This window comes from Halichoeres trimaculatus, unplaced genomic scaffold (assembly GCF_033239565.1).
Source record: "Halichoeres trimaculatus isolate MK-OKI-2021-1 unplaced genomic scaffold, fHalTri1.1 fHalTri1_scaffold_5, whole genome shotgun sequence".
Classification (NCBI taxonomy): domain Eukaryota; kingdom Metazoa; phylum Chordata; class Actinopteri; order Labriformes; family Labridae; genus Halichoeres; species Halichoeres trimaculatus.
In genome coordinates, this window is record NW_027437183.1 from 20187946 (window position 1) to 20211928 (window position 23983).

At 39.9% G+C, this 23983-nt stretch overlaps 1 protein-coding gene across 2 annotated transcripts in view; it reads right to left on the bottom strand.

Moving 5' to 3' along the window:
- Positions 1-23983, bottom strand: part of fbrsl1 (fibrosin-like 1) — a 531917-nt gene that overhangs the window by 408732 nt on the left and 99202 nt on the right. Inside the window, exon 1 of one of the 2 annotated variants that reach the window (XM_074669460.1) lies at positions 7372-7490. The exons of the other annotated variant lie outside the window; for it this stretch is intronic. Coding sequence (XP_074525561.1) covers positions 7372-7475 — 104 coding nt within the window. The 5' untranslated portion in view covers positions 7476-7490. Of the gene's footprint in view, positions 1-7371; positions 7491-23983 lie in introns of those variants that run through there. 2 annotated transcript variants of the gene reach the window in all.

The window sequence follows — 23983 nt, forward strand, 5'->3', positions numbered from 1 at the left end:
ATCTATTATTTCTGGAAACCAGAATCACGACTCTTCTTCTCCTCCTGCTGAAAATGTGGCGAGTTTCTTCCTCCCTCTGCCTCTCATCCAGTTTCTGTATGTGCTCTTTAAAAACTGAAAACTAAACAGGCGACTGTTTGATACAATTTTTCTGAGGGTTTAATAAAAATTCATGAATGTTTCATTCTTGTATGGTATTATTTGCAGTCATGTTTTTAAAGGAAGACAAAGTGATTCATGATTTCACTTTAAATGGCGTGGTGAAGTATTATCAAGCAGCTTAATCACCACTCAATACGCAAACAACCCATCAGTCTGACATGATGTTTTGTTTAAATCAATAATGAGGAAAAGAAAGCACCTTACTTTATCTTTTCTGTTTGGCAGAACATGAGATATGAGGAGAAAATTATCCTTTCAGCTGATTAATCGACACAACTGCAGGTTGAGAATCATTTGCCATGAAAAGCAGTTCAGTTTCTCCTGTAATAACGTCAGATCATTATGATTCATCCAGCAAACAACAGAAAAATCGCAGAGAAATAAAATGTCAGAGTAGGATGAGTCAAATATACTTCATTAATTCGCAATCAATAATGCAAGTCAGTTCAAGGAGCTGGAAACTAAAGCAGTGCAACAAAAGCAACTTCACAAAGCAGATAAGCAGACAGCACCAAACATCATAAACATCAGCCCTGGTGTCACAGCTCCACATTACAAGGCAGAGGAACCAAAGCACACGGCCTGTCCTTCAGGAGCGCGGAGCTAGCGGTGTGCCTAATGGACTAGTTGGCATGTAGAAGTCGTGGTGAACATGTTGTGTTTGCCCTAAAAGCTTTCTGTAAACAGCAGCAGTTTGACAACTTTCAGCAGACAGCTCCACGAGACAATAGCCCCTCTAGGTCTGACTCACGCTGTGGCTTATTGCATTAGTTCTTGTCCCCTTAATGCCTTGTGATGTGTTTGAATACCATCATTTCCATACCATTTCTCTTCCATCACATTTTCTTCTGTGGCCTCTCCGCCTCTATTTTTATTCTCCTTTGTCTGCACTTGACGTCTTATTGAATTTCTCTCGAAGTGTTGTTTGTAAAGCACTTTACTGTGATGCACTTTGAAAGGTACAGAAGTATCTCTACCTTGTTGTTATGACACAGTGATGTGGGAGGGATGTCAGAGACGCTGGTGTGCATCAGCTTTCTACTGCTGAGACAAAATCAGACAGCAAGTTCATAGAAGCAGAAAACTATTTTAATTTGGAAAGAAATCAGCAACAACTTGAAAATACCAAAAAGAAAACAGAAGAATGCAATAAGTTAAAACATAGAGGCCTCAAAACACAGGAACTAAAACCTGGTGCTCTGACAAAAGCCTGAATCATTCGTCTGATATCTGGTCTGTGGAATAATGTATTATTAACCTGTTGAGAGCAGACCTTCCTCCCTCAGTAATCAGGTGAACTTCCACCTTATTCATCATTCAGCGAAATATTTTCTCATAGCTACCAGCAATGTAACAATCAGCTTGGGTTCAATTATAGTGCATACATAGATTTGCTTAAATTCTTTTGCTGTTGTTTAAGCTACACCAAAGCCTGTCTTAAGCTACAAGGTTTTAGAAATCTTTAAAGATTCTGAAATAAGGTTGTATCACACACATAAGAAGAATATTCACAGATGATCTTCTCTTAAATCTGTAACAGCTGCATGCTACAAGATTTAAAAATAATGACACAACATTGGGGCCAACCATAGACCTAGACCAGATTTCTCTGCTGATAGTCAGGAGGGCCAAACTGTAGTCAAATAAGCCTAAGAAACCAGTTGTGTAGATCAGGACTAGGTGTTGGCAATCTGAAATGTACCATGTTTAGCATTTAGCTATCATTGTTTTAAGCCAGCCTGGGTCATTTTAGCTCATGTTTGATGCTCAATTTGGAGAATTACTTATAATAATAATAATACATTTTATTTATAGAGCGCTTTTCAAGATCTCAAAGATGCTTGACGCTTATAAAGACGCTTATAATTCTAAAGACTAAATATGAGCTGGGATTTTTCCAGCTTGAATGGTTAAACAACTGTATCCAAGCAAATGAGTTTAAAAGATAACTTACAGCTGTCATTAAATTCATTCAGCCTCATTGGCTTTGCCCTGATACAGAGGCTGATTTCTTTTTCTTATAACCATTTATATAAAGTAATAATGCTGGATATTCCTACTTAAGGTGTTTTCTAACCTCTATGTATTTATATGTTGTACAAATCCCCAAATGTCTGTAAACTGATCAAAATGCTCTATAAACAGCACAAGATCTTCATGGGACTTCCTGAAATGATGAGGTCATCATTTCGGGATCTGCAAACTGGTTCATGACACACTGGTGAGGGAAAGGCCTCAAACACCAAGATCTGCCCATAGCTCCACCCCCGGACAGGCCTCCAGAGGACTGGCCAATCAGAGGAAAGGGGGTTTGTGGAGCATGGAATCTTAAAGAGAAAGCAGCTAAAAAGAAGTGTTTCAGACAAAGCTTAAATGAGGGTTTTTTTAAACACCAGTGTGAGAACAATGGTTTTTTTCAGCTGTAAAGCATGTAAAGCTGCTACACTGGCACCAGAGGGGCAGTGTAAAGCCTAAAAAAAAAGGAAAAATACCCCCTCTTTAACAATTAGGACATATCAACTTATTGTTTCATTTATAACTGCTTATGTCTTCAAAGCACACCAATGGTTATACACATAGTTGGGGAAAATAGGGATTTCTTTTTAGTTGAAAATCATGAAAAGCTATTATGGTGGTACCAAATGGACAAGATAAAAAAAAACAACTAACAAAAAAAAACAAAAAAACATTATAGCCCTTCTTTAATCATTAGTTCAAAGTTTTGTCTTTTATATTAAATGTCTAATGGGGGGACAGCTTGTATTACAAGAACAGTTTGACAGAACTTTTTAGTGTCTTTGAAACTAATGAAGTCTCCCAACCACAGTACTCATACCGGCCCACACTGAGTCATCGGTTGAAGACACCTTTTCCCTCTTAAAGTAGAAGAGCTACAGCTCGAGTACAGTCACAACATTTCAGCTGCCTTCCCCATGTGCATTTCAACTAATCATGGTACGGTTTGTTAATCACATGTCCCGACTGTGCAGACATGTTATAGAATGCTTATGGGACTTGGACTCTGATTGGCTGTCACTGGCCTGGGTGGGACAGAGATACACCAATCAACATGCCATGGATCAACCATGACTGGCCCTGGGTCATCAGTTCCTGGGTTATGTTGGACTCTAGTTTCTGCATTGTCCTGTCATCATCGACTAATAGTAAAAATAGTGAAAGACTTTCCACACTTAGTTTCCTTTTCAGAAGATGAACTGATAAAGATACTTTTCATTGTTGTTTGTTTGTACTGTCTACTTGGTTCAGGCTGTTGAGATGAGATTGAATTGTGGCTGAGTGGCACAGATTTGAACCAATTTCATCTCCTTTTTAAAGGCTGAGCAATCCCTGCTTGTTCTTTTCTTGACACCTTGTTAAATATAGAAAATCCCGATAAGAGGGTTATTACTTTGATTCTTCAGGCTTCAACCAAAAATAATAATGTTGCTTCTGCCTCAACAACTGCAGAGCTGCCCTTCATCCAGACACTTATTTCCCTCAATGATAAATAATTGACGCAGCAGGATGGCTGACCTGCCTTGTTGAAATGCACGGCTGAAGAGAACAAAACAATAAACACAAAAAAATCTGCCTGACCTCCTCAGAGACTAAACACGCAACAGAAGAATACTTAACCTGAGTGCTGCAGGCGGTGTTCACACACACATACACACACACACCTGCTGAAGTGTTTTGGCTTTTAAGCAGCCACTTATACATTCTGCTGGGGTGTCGTGAATAAATGTTAGCTCACACACTCAGATAGTAAAGGTTATACATAGGCTAAGGTGTAATGGTCTCTGTAAACTGAAAAACCCTGAACTAAACCTGCTTTTCTCCAGAGGTTTGCTCCTTTTTTGAGCAGCACAATCAAAGGAAAGCTCTCCAAGCAGCAGAGCCTTAGAGCTTTCACGGTCAAACACATTTTCTGAACCTTGTTATCTCACAATCACAACTTAATTATCTTGTTATCTCCATATAACAAGCACTTTCCTCATGATCACATATTAATCATCTTGTCAGCCTGTGATTAAAAAAAAAGAAAGAAAAAAAGAACTTGTTTTCCTGCTTTACAAAAACACAGACCCAAATTTGGCTTTCATGTTTTTAGCTCAAGCAGACCACATGCTGGTTTGTGACTCCCCGAAGCTGTTCAGACATCCAATGAACACATTTAACAGTGTTGGATGAGTTGCTAAATACATGTTGCTGTCAATCAACCACCCAATATGTATAACAAACTGTATTAATAATTCACCAATCAGAAGTCATTTTATTACAACTCATGTAACAGCTCACACATTCTGGATTTACAGAAAATGACTCACACTGTTTCTCAACAAGAGCTCAGTGTTTACAGATATTTACTGACTTCCCTGAGCTATATTACACCTGAGAGGTGTTAATGCAAACATGTGCGATCATAGTTTCTTCAATCTGCTCCTCTCTGTGCCATACGGCAGAAAATAAAATCTAACCTAATTTCTAAAAGAGACGAAATGCTCAGCTGAAAAAAAATCTTGTATGTGTGTAAAAAGAACACTGACGTGCACATTTGGCAAGCACTTGTCCCTCACCATACCTAACATAACATCCAAGTGACAGACATGGACACTTTTCTAAATCTTAAGTTTACAATTTTGATGTGACATCTATCCATCAATACTATAAATAGTGATGTAAAAGACTCTCTCATTGCACCCTTTTTTGTCATTTTAAAGGTTGTCTGTACCCTATACACCAGTGAAACACATACTGCAACATGAAATACAAAGAAGGGGACTTTTACCCAGTAGATGTCGCTCATTGGACTAAGTGGCCACTTAACCATACAAAGCATGCTGGGTATCTAGTAAGCTACACCGTTTAAGTAGTGTCTCAAGGACATGGCATAAAAAATGCTGCTTTTTCCATTATTGTACTCATGCACTTGGGTATTCAGAGTATTTACTTTCTCACTGAATGTGAAAAAAGCTGAACCAGTCCTTTATCTGTAATCCCCCTTCGTAAGTGTGACGCTTTGTTCAGAAGCTGCTCACCTTGTGATGTCACAAGATGAGATACCTGCCCCATCACTTGGTATTTCCACCCTCACCTTCAGAGCTATGAGCCAGTCAAGGATCTACTCTTGATACTTATTGATAGTGTACATGGAGGAAATGTGCTATTTTCTGAGTTGAGCCTGAACACAGCAAGTGGAAAAGGGTAAACATTTGGTAGCTGCCAAACTTCTCAAAGTCTTCTTAAAGGTAGGGTCCACAGGAATTCTTGTTACTTGTTAGTAAACACAACATTTAAACTTGGCTCCTCCTCCTTGGCTCAGTGGCAGCAGCAACGCACAACTGCTGCTGCCAACTAAATCTACGTGAACACATTCATTAACCTAGCAACCACCTGTAGTTTCCCGTTTCTTTGTGGGAGACACTCAAGAGCCATGCACCTGACTCGGCTTTTCAGCACAAGCTCATCACAGGTATTTGATACATCCAACTCGTGTTGCTCTTCATCCCATGCTGTTTTCTAAGTGCCAGAGTTAAAGTCAAGCCAAGCTTCACCCTTGATTAGAAAAAAAAAGTTATTTCTGTGCTACGTCCAGTATGATAGCTGCTCTGATTAGCTTCCGCTCACGATCATCCACATCCAAAGTCACTTGAGCACTGGGTGTGCTGTGATTCACTGATGTAACCACACTTACTCTATGCCTAGAAACAGCCAAAACATCAACATGCAGACATAGGAGGGGGTTGAGACAGACACAGACTCTGACGCAATAGGCTCATAGGAGCGATTTCGCATGAACATTCCTGCAAAGGTTGACATTTTATTTTTCAGGACAAACCTGAAGACCCTACTTATATTGCAAAATTTCTCTGCCAAAGGCCGGAAGAAATGCTGTTCAGCTCACAGTGTTTCAGGAGTGGTGGGAGAATAATCATTTCTGTCGAGTTTTAGGGAGGAATTACATTTGTCTCATGTGCAAACAAAAAGTTCCCGTTGCTGGAGTATAACCTCCTAGAACAGGGGTGGGCAATTAATTTTTACCAGGGGCCACATGAGGAACCTGAATTGTGTCAGAGGGCCACCAACTTTCTTCCATCGTAAAATGCTCTAAATTAAATATTTTCAGTAGCTGGAACTGATTATCAGAATAATAAAGCACTCTGTAAATGTTAATATTAGGTTATGTAAAATTGTGGTGTATAGGTCAAGTAGAAAAAAAAACAATTCTTGAATCCTAAAATGAAAGAGAAAATGTCTTAAGTTTTCGTCTTTGTCAATATGTGTCATACATGAACTCACTTTTACCGATCGAGAGTGCTGGCAGACTGCCAACACTCCTGAACATGGAGGGAATCTCCCATTTTTTTAAACTCTTTCTCCTGTTGTTCTCCTGGCTTGTGATTTCTCCTGATAGTCCCCAAAATTTAAGTATGCTTCTGTGAGCTCTAATATTTTACTAAGTCAAATCAAGTCTCGTACTTGGGCGTTATATCGAAAACTCAAAAACCATCCACCCCCTCTCTCTTAGTTGGTTTGATCCAGAGACGCTGCAGGAGACCTCAGAGACGGAGACAGATAACGGTGCAGCACTTATTGATGAAGAGTTGATCAGAGCCTTAGCTGTTTCCTTTCTTTCTTGTTTGGAGTTGACATGACATGTCGTGAGTTAAACTAACGTAGCTCTGCTCTAACGTAGCATCCTCTTCAATCAGGAAAGTTTAGAGCAGCGTGAAGTTTATAGTGAGGAGGCTGACTCTAAAATAGTGAAACGCGTATGGTAAAGTTCTGTCCGTCTCTGGTATGTGATGCGCATACGCGCTGCGCGTGTACGCGACGGCACTCTGTCTTCAGAACAGTAGAGAGTTCAGGTGGAGGAGACAGACTGTGCCAGTGAAGGAGAGGGAGAATTCAATCCACAATGTCTTGTTCAGTGCCTGTGATAGATGGAGTATTAAGGCATATGCACCCGCACAAGTTTTATGTTTATGTTTATGATTGGCGTCACGCGGGCCGGACAGGGACGTACAAAGGGCCGGATGTGGCCCGTGGGCCGTAGTTTGCCCAGGTCTGTCCTAGAATATAATCCAAGGTAGCAAAATATAAACACATGAAATAGGCCTTAAAAAATAAGGTCCATCTCCAACTTTGTAAGCATGAAAAGTTGTCATCTGAAACCAGAGTTAAAATGATTTAAATGGAATAACTGACCTTTCAGAACCATCTTGTTGCATACTCAGTTGATTTTCTTCTTCCACAGGTTCTCTTTCATCTACGGCTGACTCCAGCTCAGACATATAACTGTACTGTGCCATCTCCTGGATCTGAGTTTTTGGGCACACCCATGGAGACGCCTCTCTTTATTCATGTTGGCACATCCTGTGAAAGACACAACAAAAAATACTTGTATAGAGAAAGACTGTTTGGAGCTGGTTTAAAACATCCTCTTGAGCTTTACTTATACAATTTAAATACACTGCATTATTTTAAAGCCTTGACTCGATCAGTGAGTCACCACTTATTATGCACAAGAAGAAATTCCCAGGAAGTATAACAGCAAGAGTTTGAAAACCAAGTTTTCTGGCAGCCTTAGACTTAAAAAGTGACATAAACGATCACTGCTACAGAAACCACCTTGAGTACCACCATTCCAACACACCACTCTGACTCAAGGTCACCTGTTTGCTCTGATTTTCCTCTTCCAAATCTACCAAAGTCACAGGAGAGAGACTGAAAAAGACCTCACACATTACTCTGAGCTCTGCTTTTAGAAGAGGCCTGCATAAAAAAAAACAAGAGGTGAAGCCATTGCAATTGACGGGAACAGAGTACAGATTAAACTTTGTTCAGTTCGTCTGTGCCTGCCAGCAAACAGCTGATATCTGCAGACAGTGCATGTGGAGAATAACAAACAGCAGGAGCCGCTGAATTAGTTTGTAGTCAGTTCTGCTTCCGCTGTTCTGAAATGTGTTTGAAGAGAGGATGTCCTTGCTCTGCCTTGATAAAGGTTTTGATATTAAGAGGCTGCAGTCTGATCTGTGTTATCAGAGATTAATAATCAGGACACTGCAGCCTTTAAAGAAGTGCACATCTTTTATCAGAAGAGGGTTTTGAAGATACATGAAGCTATATATATATTTACATTCATTATGGATCCATGTCGGGGCACAGTTTAAGTGTTTGGGGTTAAAGTTATAGTGTGTATATGTGTTTTTTGCTCCTGATCCTACAAAAACTCAGTTTCTTGCATTTTTAATGTATGAGCTTGTGGATACTTCCTAAATATCAAAGAGGGGTACCATGCTCCATTTTTTAGAAGTTTTGTCTTTGGTGCCCTTTGGTAGCTTTCCATGATTTACAGCAAAGAAAATCCCTATTTTATCTCCCACTGGTGTTTCAGAAAATCCTTACTTCAGTCTCTGTCTGAATCACTTTTTTTTTTTGCTGCTGTCTCTTTAAGGCTCCGCACTCCACAAAACCCCTTCTCTGTGATTGGCCAGCCCTCTGAGGGCCTGTAGGGAGCAGAGATATGAGCAGACTTTGGTGTTTAAGGCCCATCCCTCTAACAAGTCACCAACTAGTTAGGAGATCCTTATGTGATAACCTTATCTTAGCAAGTCTCAGGCAGATTGATCATGTAGAGGTTTGTAAATCTGCACATGTAAAGTACGAACATCCAGCATTGTTCCTCTATATCTATGTTTGAAACATGAAAAACACATAATAGCCTCTCTTTAAGTTTAAAGCGTGGCTCCAATCAGAGGCCTCTGGATATCTATTTGAGGAGTCCCAGCAGCCTAAGAGCTGGTCCTCATCTCCCTGTGATGCCAACTGTTCACTACAAATGACTCCTGTTGGAGCACAAAGTAAGAACATGGTCTCCCTGGCTGTGAGGGCAAGCCACTCTCTGACTGTCGCTGCTGCTCCTCTCAGATCAGCCTCCTCCTGACAGGCTGTCCCTCTGAGGGGCCCAGTGCTCAAGCTGCTGAGGCTGCAACAAGGGAGCAGCAGCCCCCCCGATGGCCATTAACTTGGTGTATTGTGAGTGTCCAGAAAGAGGGTCCATGTGTTGGGTGTGTATGGGAGTGTATCTTTCCATGTGCCGGTTTCTGTCTTTGAAAGAAGAAATGAAAAGAGGTTTAATGTGCAGAACTCTTTGTTCGTGTTGCTGTGTCCCTGTGTGACTGTGTGTCTATTTGCGGTCTACAGCTGATCATTGTGTGTTCTCCACACAAAAGAAGAGCTCCTGGCCTTTTTCACCCCTAACAGAAAAAACTTAAGTGAGCACTTATAGCTGCCATGCTAGTGCAAAGGGGCTTGATAAATGGTGTTTAGATAGACTGCCTAGGTGGGTTTGCTCCACTAAATCATACTGCAGAGGAGGGTGTATTCGGCAAACTCGTGGAAAACAGGTTATTGGCCGGAACAATGTGGTTTCTAGTATCAAGCTGCACCAAAACACAAAGTTTAATTGGAATATGTTGATTCAGATTGTCTAGAGTAGGTTTTAATTTCTTCACTCTGTTCCTTTTAGTCATTTTAATGCGAAAAAAATGACTAATAGTTGTAGTTGTGGGCATTTTTTTTTTTTTTTTTTTTCTTACAAGAGAAGCTGTCATTTGTTTGGAACTGATTTGGTTTTACAGCATCAGACCTTGAGGGAACTCAATCTGCAGCAAAGTTTGTTCAAAAGATGTTACAGCTAAAGGAAGCAGCACACCAATTCACTTGTAGCATTGTAAGCCAGGCAGCAAACAGGGAGCAATGTGTTTTACTGTGAAATCTGCAAGATCTCAACACCTTCTCGAAACCTGTCAGCATAAGCATCCCACATGACAAGAAGGAAGTTGGAAAGCTATCACTGGTGCAGTCACTTTGTATATCAGTCAAGCTAATGTAAAACCTTTGTCTTGCTTAAAGACGCTGTGAGGAATATCAGTTTGATTCCAGTGACACCTTTGGCTGAAATCAGTAGTTTTTCCAAGATGAAGACTCTGTTTCCCATGAGCACTTTCACTCACTGTTGTGAGAACAGAGAACAGCTCTTCTTTCTAACTCTACTTTTCTTTAACCTCTTAAGAACCAGCGTCCACCTATGTGGACATTACATTTCTGCCTCTCAGACCAGTAATACTTCATTTCTTTAAACTTTGACCGATTAGCCACATTTGGGGACACTGTCCACACCACCTTTTGATGCAATCAAATTATCACACCAACTGTAGTAAAAAAAAAAACATGTTTAAGCAAAGTAACACTACTAACAAACAACTTATAGGGAACTCATAACACAAATCATCAAACTTCCTGTACAATGACCAAGTTAAGCTGTTATACTTATTAGGTCTTACTTATCCCTATTACCAAGTTGAAAAAAAAATTCACTTCAGACAAAAGTTCATGTCTTAAGAGGTTAAGACAACTATTCCCAGGATGCAAATTGATGAGGTAATGTTTTTTATAAGTATTTAAGAAGTGCTGTTGTTGTAAAAATATAAATTAGATTAGTCAGAAAGATGCATTCTTGGGGAGGAATTGAAAGAAGGTTATAAAGAAAAGAGCAAGGGTAGACACACTTGCATTCTTGAGAAAAACTGTGTGATATATTTCTCAGAATGGGCCCAGAGTTTATTATTCAAAAAGAAGCAGAGCATAGTAGTGCATAGGTCAAGTCCTGTCACAGTCCTGGAAACCAATGAAGGGGAGAGACAGGTTTAGCAACCAGTGAAGAAGCCAAGAAGGCTTCCTCTACGTCGGGGAAATACTTCTGTGTCTCCCTTCAGGGGAACACTTCAGTGTCTCCCCCTGAGAGGAAAACTCCTGTTTCCCCTGAGGTGCATGTTTGTGTTTCATTCTTGCAAGAAAGAAGTAAAATCTTTTACAAACTGAACTGGTGTGTTACATCTCGTGGTGTATCTCCTTCTAGTTCTGACAGAGATTTTTTTTTTCTTTCAGCTAGTATCTGAAACATGACATCAAGCAAACTCACTAACTTACTTCACTTACTAATAACTGGTGCATGTGGTTGGAATGAACATAATCCCAAACAGTTTAGCCCATGTTTCAGCCCGTGCGCTATCAATCTCCTGTTTAGCTTTCAGCAAATCCTTCATTGTACACAGGCAAATACGTAAAATTGAGACTATTTCTAGATCACACAAAAAGCCCTCACATTGCCTTAATTCACTTAATGGTTGGAAAATTGGGTACTTTTTTTCACATGTTGCTCAGCTTCCTAAATTAATCTGCTGCTACTGATACAGTCATCATCCTGGTTTAGTCACCTCAAGGGTCTTCAACAAAGAAATGTGGAAAAGAGATTGAGTATTTTCAGTTACATGCTTTTTATTAAACTCCTATTTTTGTTTATATTTTCAAAATAATTGACAAAATACGTATTTGGAAAAAGTTTTGATTTGGGGGGGCATCCCCCCTAATCAGTGTCTCTAAAATCATTAGTCCGTGAGATGGGTTAGGGAGACTTCAGTATTATGAGAGAAGATGTTATGTCTAACTCAGTTACAATGAGCTGTAGCTCTATTTGGTAGCAACTAACATCTACACAGATGTAAATATTATGGATGGTAAATGGACTTGTACATATATAGCCCTTTTCTGGTCTTTTCAACCACTGAAAGTGCTTCAATGCTGCTAGTCACATTCACATCCTGATGTGAAAGACTGCTAAAGTAAGAGACAACCAGTGTTAGCTAACCCATTCATACTCAATCACACACTGCTGACCATTTTCAGGTTCAGAGTCCAAGGTCATTTCGACATGTGACTGAAATAAATTAGATTAAACCAGACTTTAAAAAAAAATTGGATCTCATCTTGCTTGGCTCCCCCTAGTGACTGGCTGCAGTATAGGTTAAAATCTCTGTCCCCCCAATCAATCCAGATCAGCTGTGGTCTAACTTGAAAGAAACACACCTCGCAGAAGTGTTTCTCACATCTGTATGCTATGGTCATCTAACAACTTCTTGAAGTGAGGCAAACCAAAAGTATGATCATCTTTACCTCTTAAAGTCAATGCTTGAAATAGTTGTAAGTCGTATCTAAGAAAGAGTATGAGCAGATGATTTTACTATCAGTTAGACTTCATTAGAAGTTATAGTCTCCAGCAATCTCATGTGAATTGAGCTGCGTCCATTATATTGCAGCAAAAGTGTGTGCTCTTCACTGAGGCAATAACTCATGACTGGCAGAGTTCAGTGATAAGAGGCTTTGGGCTGCAGCGTTGGTTTGCTCTGCAGGAATAAAACAGTTCAGAGGGAGTTCATAAGAGGACAATTCTGTGATGGTGCGCTGCTGAACCGTTCAAACTGAGCAGCAAAAACACCAAGCTCGGAATACAATTCTCAGTAGGACAGAAATAGATCACTTAAAAAGTTCCTCCTGAAATAAAATCTGCACATTAAAAACGGAGTATTTCATTCGACACCATAATCCTTTGGTTATGGATAAAAATCATGATTTTCACGTTTTAAAAAGTGTTTCTGGATTACAGTCATCCATGAATATTAAGTGCTTCCAATGGACCCTAAACATCTTGAACAAACATTATGAGGTGTAATAAAATATAGCAGGTTAATAAAGTACCATTGAGGGAGCAGCTGCAGACAATATCCTGTACTACAGGGAACGTTTAAGAAACAAAACATCTACATGGCAAGATTTTGTCCTGATTTGTGTGATACAATGATCAGAAGCAGAAGCACGGCAGGACAAAAAGTGGGTTACTCCCGGCACAGAAATTAAGTTTAGAGATGCTCCCACCACATTCAACACCAAAAAAAGAAAAGAAAAATCTGACTGGTGATGTAAATGACGCAGCATGAACTCTGTAAATGGGGCTAGTCATATACGTGAATGACGCAAACCTATGAGTTATCCAATGCTCTGCTCACTACATTTGCTTATTTGAGAGTTTAGACATTGGCTCTTCAGTTAATTATTCCTGTCAATATAATAGAGGTATAAAAGAATTGTGATACAACAGTATATCTGACAAGCTGACCTCTGAAACAATATGGTACAACTCTTAATATAGACATTTTTGTCAAAATAAGAATTCCTGTTTTAGCAGAATTGGAAGAAAGTTACAACTTCTCTATGTCACTGTGGTAGATCACCAAAGGGCTAGTCCACTTTATTTTGCCCATAGACTGTTCATTCATTCATTCATTCAATTTCTGAACCGCTTAACCTGAGCAGGGTCGCAGGAGGCTGGAGCCTTTCCCAGCTGTTATTGGGTGAGAGGCGGGGTACACCCTGGACTGGTCGCCCGTCAATCACAGGCTGACACAAAGACAGACAACCTTTCAGGCACACGCTCACACCTACGGACAATTAAGAGTGTTCAATTAACCTAATTGGCATGTTTTTGGACTCTGGGAGGAAGTCGGAGGACCCAGAGAGAACCTACGCATGCACGGGGAGAAAGTGCAAACTCCACGCAGAAAGGCCCACAGCCAAGCTGGGAATTGAACCGGTGGTGAACTTGATGATGTGGTTTTTGATGCTGTACACTTCAATGTTTTGTCTCTATTCTTGAGTCAGTTACTTCAAAACCATTTACATATGCACATATGTAGGTAGACACACACACACACACACACACACACACACACACACACACACACACACACACACACACACACACACACACACAATCCATCTATATATATATATATATATATATATATATATATATATATATATATATATATATATATATATATATATATATATATATATATATATATATATATATATATATATATATATATATATATATATATATATACGTATATAGTGACAGGACACGTGAAGAGCAGAGAATGATGGGAGAAATGCAGCAAATGGTCGAGGCCAGAAGTTGAACTACAAATGGCTGAGGTGTTGTTATCCACTCTTTGCAGGGGGCAGAAATGTAACTGAAATCTAATGTTCTTTAAAAATACTTTTCTGTACTTCTGTAAGTCATGGTAACACTCCAGAAATGCTTCATTATTTGATCTCAAAGACAACATTGTGATGTTTTGTTACACGGTTGTTTTCCACTTGATCTAATTTCACAGTATCATTGAATCATGTTGTGTTATTACCATTGGCCATGTACTGCATACCATCAGTCCTCTGCAGAGCATCCTGCTGTAGATGTGTTTGCAGCTCTGCTCTGAGAGCACTCAGAGAAATCTCCCTCAGTGCAGTTTACTCACTGAGCTGCAGGGCCAGGACCTTGTCAGGCTCTGAGTTTACCACAAGGAAAGCTCTGAGTCACTGCTGAGTCAGCTATAAATCATGTTTGTGGGTGTTCATCAAAGTTTGAGGAAATCTGGTCTGCTCTTACATCGAAACGTTTTTAAGTCTCCCTCTGCAAGTTTAACTAATGACATCATCTGGTTCTCTTCATAATACGACATCTGAAACGTCTGCTCCAGTTCCTCATGTTGTTGAACACTAATCATTACTTGTGCGGTTGTTCTGCCAAATCATAAATGTACCATCAAGATAAATTCCTTTAAATGAAATGACCTGATTGTAATTCTGACTCTGCCTCTGACTTGTGAAGAATTTCAATGATGTTCATTGTTCTGTCAACAATAGCAGCGTGAAGTGTGTAATTACCCTTTTCACACACTCCCTTGAGTTGTGAAGCATTTTTTCACATGTCAGATTCTTGGCTCTCGATACCTGTTCTGCATCGGCTGCACAATGCTCACAGTGACAAAGACGGAGATACGGAGTTATTCCAGGACACTGAGAATATGTAGGCCTATTATACCACGGAGCAATAGGCTGACTGCTCCACTCATCCTCCCTTTGCTTCCATTATTCTGCGCTGATAAATGACTCTCACAGCTGCCCCTGATAAGAGCCTTCCCTGCCTATTCATCAGCTCTCAATTCAAAGCTTTACAGCAGCAGCACAGAAAGATCTACAGTAGCAGTGTTGGTGAGTCATGGAGGGCTATCAAGAGAAAGGAAACCACCACATCCACTACAAGCGCCGTTCTCCGACAGGGGGTCGATCAGTTCCAGCAACATGTTGGCAGGAACACACACACACACTCACAGACGGAAGAACACATTTGTCTCTGGCTGCATTATTATTTTACACCAGTGTACGACTATTTTATGACTTTATTTTATGGATTTTTTAATATAATGTGAAACTAACCATGCACCGGACACTCAAAGCAGCCAATTATCTCATGAAGGTTACAGTGTTTTATTTAATGTTGCAGTAAATCACAAATCTTTAACTGTGTATCTCACACTATCATAAATAAAACTCCAAGAGGCTCAATGTCCTTAACCATGATTGGATAAATCAGAAAGTTCACGTCTGTGGTTATCTGATGTCTTTAACTACTGGATGGATTTTTGTGACATTTGGTACAAAAAAGTTGTTCACACCCATGAATTTGAATCTTGCTCATCTTCTAAATTCTAAATTCACTAAAACATTGACAGGAAGATAGTTTTAGTTTACAGTGAAAAGTAGGACACAATATTCAGGGCAGATGCCCAGTGTCCCCAGAAGATAAGATAATGATGCTTTACTTTTGAGAATCGTTCAACTTTTACACCTTTCGACCTTAAAGAGGGTCTGTTATGCTATCTAAAACATATATATAAAATAACTATGCTGGATGTTCAGACTCACTGATCATTATGCTCTGTACTAAAAATAGCCCAAGATCTATACAAGATGTTCACAAGACTTGCTGAAAGGATGAGGTTGTTACATAAGGATCTCATAACTGGTTCATGACACATTGTAGGGGTGGGCCCGAAGGCCTGCAGAGGGCTAGCCAATCAGAGGAAAGGGGTTCGTGGAGCAGGGAGCTTTCAAGGATGCAGTCACACTGGCAAACTGTGCCGTGCTTGAGCACGCTTCAGCCCTAAAACGCGTTTTAATTGGCCAGTGTGACCGCAACCATGACGTGCTTGAGCACGATTCACATCTCTGCTTTGGCACACTTACTTCATGCACGAGCACAAGCACTTGGACAGTGGGTGTGATCCATGATGTATGATCGCCACGAGTGCATCTCTCAACAATGATTTTAAACAAAGTGGGGGTTTTAGAGTGCTGTGTCAGGCCAAACCAACTTACCATATGTCAAAAAGTCTCTAAAGTTGTAGCAGTGCTCTCTGTGTCTCATTGTGCTGACTCTGATGAGATTGCGCTTCATGTAAACAGATGCTTCATGATGACGTGGACGGGCCATGCACGTGTGTGATACCCGCTAAAGTCTGGTTCATATTGGAGTAGTGTGACAGCTGGCCGTACTCTCCAGCTTGGGAAACTTGGGGGGGGCAATCATGCGAGAGCACGGCATGGTTTGGATCACCATGTCCAAAGAGACAAAACAAGTTTTTCCAGACAGAGACTGAAATAAGGGTTTTCTAAAACCCTCCAGCTTTGGGGAGCTGGATTGGACCAATACAAAATACTAGGATCCTAAGATCCAGGTTGGTGCATCCCTACACAATACCCCCTCTTTTAATGACGACAAGCTAGCAGTTCCTCTGCTAGATGCACATTCAATTTTTTTTCTTATTGATTAGCAAAAACTTGAATATTGATAGTAATTTACAACAATAGAGGTCACATGATGATGATCACTGTTGACTTTGATGATCCCTGAGGTTTTTCTCTGTTGTGATCCCACGGGTATATCATATCATTTGCTGATCACTACTCCAGAAAAACAACTTCTATGATGCATCCGTCACCAACCTAACTTTGAATTGACCTAACAGGCACAGAGTTGTAGGATGTAATCCAAGCTGTGATAAGAGCACTGGCTGCAAATTAAATACCAGTCTTTGTTTGAGGGTGCATGGGAACTCAGGTTCTCAGATCACATTCCTCCATATTTAATGACATATCCATGGACTACAGATCTAATTAAAAAGCCAACATTCTGGCAGACTGAATTTAGTGAGACAAGTAAGTATAACCATCTACATACTGATATATTAGCGTTTCAAGTGAGCATTCCTGGTCACATAGTATGCACAGAGGGCCACTCAAGCACTATGTTACTCTTGAGCTTGTTTAGTCTTTTTAGGGGGTTAAATATATCACAGAATTAGAGGGTTTTTTTCTTCATAACAGAAGAGAGGAGGAAGGACATCATCCATTTCAGGAGCCCTGGCTCTCAAATTTAAGCTTTCCAAGAAACCATCTTATTTACAAAACCTCAACTGTTTGGGGAAAAGAGCCTTCTCCCAGCCATGACTTCCAGTGTAAATAAACACGGAGTGAAGTATGTTGTAGGGGGCGGTAAGTGTGCGTGGTGAGCTAAGTTATTTTAGCTTGGCCTGGTTCCAGAGGCACAGCAAAGCAGCAAACTCCTCAGTGCCTGACTCACTGCTAATCCAAGATGGAAGGCATGTCTGCGACAGTCTGTATCTGGGCTGTCACATCCCATCGCTCAGACAATGTATCACTCCATTCATAGCACATCCAGGCTTTGATGTGCCTGAATACACCCAGTAACGCTGTCTCTTTTAAGCCGTTAAGTGGGTGGATGTTGCTGACTCGCAATCTGGATATGTACATGGTTCCCTTCTCTGTGATCAAGCTCGCAAACTTCAAATAAGAGCCGCAGGGCCCGTAAGTGTGTTTGGCAAGGGAAGGGCATTGGTTTATGAAGCATAATTACCGTTAATAACCTGAGGGCTTGCAAGGTTTCTTTTCAACACTGCTTGTGTAAATATTATCATAAGGCCCTCGGTAAATTAAACAGTTCCACTCGCTGGCATAGCCTGGTGCAGATGTGCGAAGAGCCAGAAAGAAAAGCCTCCAGGAGCCTGATTATTGTACAACAGGAGTGAGGACAGACAGAAGATTCCCTTTTATTGTAGACATACAATGTAAGACTGAGATAATTCCTTAACACACTTAAAAAAATCATGAACTTCAAGTATTTTTTCTCCTAAAGCAAAAATGTAGTGCTGTCTAGTTCAGTCTAATTGTTCTCTGTTTGCAGAGACGTCTCTCTGCCTCCCTTTGTTTGCAAAACCATCTGCTATTTTAAAAACAAAAACAACATCTAAATTATGGCCTTTCCCAATGTATAAACCTCGTATTTCCTGATGCGAATGCTTCTTTCCCCTCGAGTTATACAAATCATGTCAATGCACGAGGCGAAGTTTGTGGTTTGTAGCTGGTAGTTAGAGCCAATAAGCCTGCGGATAATAAAACTGTATTATCCTGTGGAGATGGAGCATTTAGAGAGGGTCATTATGTGTTTTTGTGCGTCTTTAATGCTGAAAAGGCAGACTGGCTGGGCTGTCTGGCTGAACGCCAGAGAAAGATCAATAGCCTTCCTGTTCCGCTTATTCTTACTCAAGCATCTGGATGTATGAAGATTGAATTAATGAGCTCTACATGCAACACTCTCCCCTGTCCCATCATTGATTTGAGCTCATCAAAAGCTCATTGTGTGAGAGTGTGGTTAGCCTGAAATGATCTCAGCTGGCTTCAGTCAATTAGGCGGTGAATAAGCCTTCCTGCAGCTGACGCCTCTTCTTGTTAAGATGACAGTGATGACAGGGGACACTGAATAAGGGATATTGATGAAAAACATGTTGATTAATATGTCAGCAGCAGGCTGGTAAATGATAAATGTCTCTGTTTGTTGGTGGTTCTCTGCAGCAGGAGTCTATTGTGAGAAAAGCAGAAGCACAATTAGATTTTTCTACCTGCACAGCTGAAACTGCAGCACATGATGAGAATATAACGTGCAATTAGTGGAGTAAGGATGTGTCTAAAAGCAGGTCTGGTGGGAGACTGATTGGGTAAAAAAAAGTGAAAATGTTTAACCACATCTCTTTAAATAAGATAGGAATCAGGCCTCCAAATAACAAATATGCTGTAGTTCTTAGCATCTAAAAGGGGCTATGAGGACTATCCAAAAAAGCTAGTGTTTCCAAAATATTGACTCCATTTCACAGAAGCACTTGCACCAACTGTTGTGAAAACATGACTCTTACTAAAAGAGATGCGTAGAATCAGCATGACAGAATGGGTGTGGCTGGTATTCTCTTTAACATATGTAGTGTCCGTTCCGAAACTGCAGGGGGCAGTGTATGGCAAATGCACATCAGCCACTGCACTAAACAAAAGTAGAAGAACTTTGCTTACATTGGTTACAACATTTTTTTTTTTTTTTTGTGGTTGCACAAGCCAGGAATTGTTCATCACATGGTTATCACGGTGATCTCTGTGATGAATCGTATAAATGCCAGTATTCGCCATACTTCGGACCAGAGGAGCTCTAGTTTGTCCCCGCATCTCCAGGCAGAAGTTAGAAACTTTCTGAGGTGTGTGACGCAGAAATTTTCCGCTTGAAAAGCGGTATTTGCAGATGTGTCAAGCAAATACCTTAGCTTAAGGTGGCGTGCCTTTGTTTTGAAGCAAATGAATGGGGAGCAGATCTTTTTTTTTTTAAACTGCTTTGTTGAAGACAACTATTTTTACTGAATACAAACAGTATAACAGAGACTTTAAGAACCAAGTAGTTTCAACACAGTCTGAACAGATACAAAACCTGTTGGCTCACTTTGTACCAAGCAGTCACTGGAAGCTGAAGTTAACTTTTCAAGGTTTTTCGAGTTCATTGTTAAGGCCTTTTCAGCATTGTCTGATGATGCTGAATTGCTGCTGATCAGGTTCTGCTATTGCTTTTATGTAGAATAATACCAATAAAGATTAACCACAGAACTGGCAGTGCTAGCTCTGCAGCACTGCCAGTGCTGCAGAGCACTGAGTGAATTAATGCTTAATTCACTCAGGGGTACCGAACCGCAGAATGTGTCCCTCCTACTCTCCACTAAAGGTATGTGCCAGGTATACTACCAGCAAGCATCAACCTGAACCAAGAACATCCCCGAACAGAGGACCAGGCATGAGAAAGGCATTGTCGTCCAATCAATTTCAGAATAGAAAACCACATACAGGCTCTCCTCAACGTTGTTTTGTATGAGAAATATTCTTTGTTTGTGGACATATTTGTTAATGGCAACAACACAGACATATCTGTGATACATGTTGAGCACAGCAAGACTTTAAGCTAATAACTTGGTCGGAAGGTAAAAAAACATGACATACTAAACAAATCTGAACCTGATGATAATAAACTTTATCGTTATGCACTGTACTCAGCAGTGCTAAGGATAGAAGTCTCAGAGTAATATCCCAATGAGCAAAAATTCAACCACAGCTCTCAGCTGTGTTACACCCCAAACACACTTCCTTTGTGCAGTTCTCCCTGTGCAAGTTGGGACATAAGCAAAACCAATTTGCTAATTTCTGATTTCTCTATGACCTCTTGTTAAGCTTTATTGGCTGTTTCTAACTTTGTTTCTAATTTTAAAATTTCAACTAGCTGGTTAGTCAGACGTTGAATTCTTTTGTAAATTATTGGTAAACTCTTCACTTTGAATACACCTGACAATATTCTCCATGGAGATTTCTTTTTCTTTTTTTGCTGGGCAGGCTGATGAGCACCTGCTGATAAAAGCGCTAATGCAACAGTTTGAGATGTTGAGACACAAAAAAGACAGAGCCACATAATAGGGTACAACAACTGAAAATATCCTTACACAACTCTTCTCCAAGGATCCTGTTTGGTCTGGAGTAAGTTTGAAAAACCTGATAAAAATCCTCAGCCTGCTTTCTTTTCTAAGTAACTGTATGACTCACTGAGAACATTGTGCTGTTTCTTCAGAACACTGTAAATCATCTCTTCTGACACCTCCCTCCTTGTAGAGGTCAGGAGCTCTACAAATGATAAAGACATTATCAGTCTTGTCGCTGATGGTCTTGTTTGCTTTTGCAGGTCGTAAAAAGCCATCAGCATTAATATGTTTCAAAAGCAGCCTGAGAGTCCTCACAGGGGCTCTGGGGTAGAAATGATTCATGGTCACAAATCAAAGTTCTGTGCCCTTGATTAAAATCTGAACTTTGTGATAGTGTTTCTTAGTACAGATAAAGTTTCATACAGCTAAAGCAACTAACTTTTCAAGCATAGATTGATGATAGAATTAATCGAGAAGGAGCTGTCACAGGAAGAAGCAACGATTCATTAAACAAATCAACTGATATTATTATATTATTATATACAAAACAAAAGTAATGCTGGAATTCTGGAAGCTGCACCCATAATGATGCAGATTCATGAACATTAGTGCTTTTATTTGCTGGTCAAACTGTTGGCCATGATTACGCCAACTCCAAACAAGCAGGGACTGAACACTGGATAAAAAATCATCATCTCCGGCGCGCACACAGACCTCTGCCTTTCCGCAGTCAATTCTGCACTCTGACCCACTCACAGCTGTCCTGATGCCTTCACAAATATTGGTCAAAAACACAAACATCTGCACTCAACAAATAAATAACAGCAGAGCTGTTAAAATATGAACGCTGGAGCCCATATGTGTGACAGTGAACATGTATGAGGAGGTGTGTTGTAGCGACACCATGACGTGTCTTTGTGAAAAAGATGTTTCCATTGCACTTTCGTGATAAAGTTTAATATCCAAACTTCTGAAAGTCACCACACGAGAGACTGTAAAAACTTTTTATCACAAATGAGAGATTTTTTTTTGAAAATGTGGTGTCTCCATCATTATTTCTTTAATGTGATATTTACGTTTTGCGCAATTCTAGGTGTAATGGAAATGCAGCTACAGATGTGCAAAGTGTCATTGCTGTATCATTTGAAGGGCGTGAAAGCATGTAAGACAGAAACTTAATCAGTTTGACTCATGAGAACAGGTGCTAAACTGCTGCCAACACTTTGGGCGCTTTCCAGATATAACTGGATGGACGACCACAACTTGAAGCTCCTGTTCCAGCTGCTACAACAACAATGTTAAGTCAAGCATACAACCAGTGATAAGTGGTTTATATAATGGTTCCCAAACCTCCTCCCTCCTCAAACAAGGGCTCCTGGATTATTGCAGATCATTGCCAGGATTATTTAGACACTTAAAGAAAACCTTCTAGGTGAAAACATGTATTTATTAATTTATTAATTTATCTTTTATTTTTAACTCACCTGTCAGATGAGCTGCAGGAAAACATTTATATTAGGAACAGGAACATTTTGCTGCATCATTATCTGGCTTTAATTTGGGAACTTTAACTTTAATTATAACCTTAAAATGATAAAATAACTTTTTTCATGTAGTTAAATATTTCTACACTGTTATTAAAAAGTGACACACCTGACCTTGTCCAGCCGGCAGGTAACATTTTATGAGACATAAGCTGATGTTTTATTATAAACATGCAGATGTCACTTACTGCCGCTCTCACCTGGTGCTAACTCTCTCTGCTCCTCACCCTGGCACCTATTTTTGGTGTAATCTGTTGGTGAAAATACCTGGTAGTTTTCTTTACATGTTGGTCTTTTCAGCCAAATTTTGACCATGCTTTATCTTGCCCTCTAAGTCCAAAAGTTTTCTCTTCCAATTAATTCACATCACCATTCAGTATTCAGTATCAAGTTTGTGCCAGGTGTTTGAATCTCAACATTTCACTCTCTAAACACTTCTTCAAATGGAATATCTTGGTTCATCACTTTAGCCTGGACTTTCCTCCTATCGTAAAGTTGCTGTGCTGTCCCTGCTGATTTATGGTGTAAAGAAAGATAATCACAGATAAAGTGGGTTAAAAGAAGAATGACTCTTACTACATGTCATATAAGATAGATAGATAGATAGATAGATAGATAGATAGATAGATAGATAGATAGATAGATAGATAGATAGATAGATAGATAGATAGATCCAAATCATTTAATCAACAGATGAACCTGTGCATTAAGTTTCCCAGATTTGCTTGCAGTGCGCTCACTCTCACACACAAACAGCACACTCGCACTAGTCCATCTGGGCCTCTTTGAAAAGTATCCTCAAAGCATCATTAAATGCCACTTGCAATTTCTGAAGGCTAGCTTTTTTATAGTTCAGCCACAGATGTGTGGAGTACAAAGGTGAACGATACATTTTAAACAAAGTCAGCTTCACATCACCAGTGCAATGACCAAATACACAAGACAATATATTAGCTCGCATATACAACATACGACAGTGACAAAACATGTCCTTGTCAGTTGGTCGGAGATCACATGACCAAGATATTTCAGTTCACTGCTGATATTAAGGACGTTTAAAGTCAGGAATGTCATATGTCTATCTTCTATTGTTCTGCAAATCATAGTCACACTTTTTAGGTCACTGTATTTCACACCATGTTGATCCCCATACATGGAGCATGCATTAAGGAGCTGCTGCAGGCCAGCAGAATTCAGATCATCAGTGTACAAAAGATGATTCATCACTGTACTGCCAACCATACAGCCAGTTTTACACAAACTTAGCCTATTTGATAAATCATTCATGTAGAAATTAAACAAAATAGGAAATAGGGTGCTCCCTTGTCTTACCCCATTGACAACATGAAATGGAGCAGACTTGCAGTTGTCCCATCTAACCTGCATGGTCTGTTGGTCATACCAATAATGCAGGATTCTAACTATATACTTAGGGACACCTGCGGCATCCAATGTTTGGAATAATTTCCCATGATTCACTCGATCAAATGACTTAGAGGCATCTAAGAAGCACACAAAGACAGATGAGTTTTTTCTCTTATTATTACTCAGCAATTCCTTTGACACATATGCACATATCTCCACCATACTTTGATTTAAAACCAAATTGATTTTCTGTAGAGATAATTAGATCATTGATCCTCTCCAGGAGAATTTGTTAAACTACTTTCGACA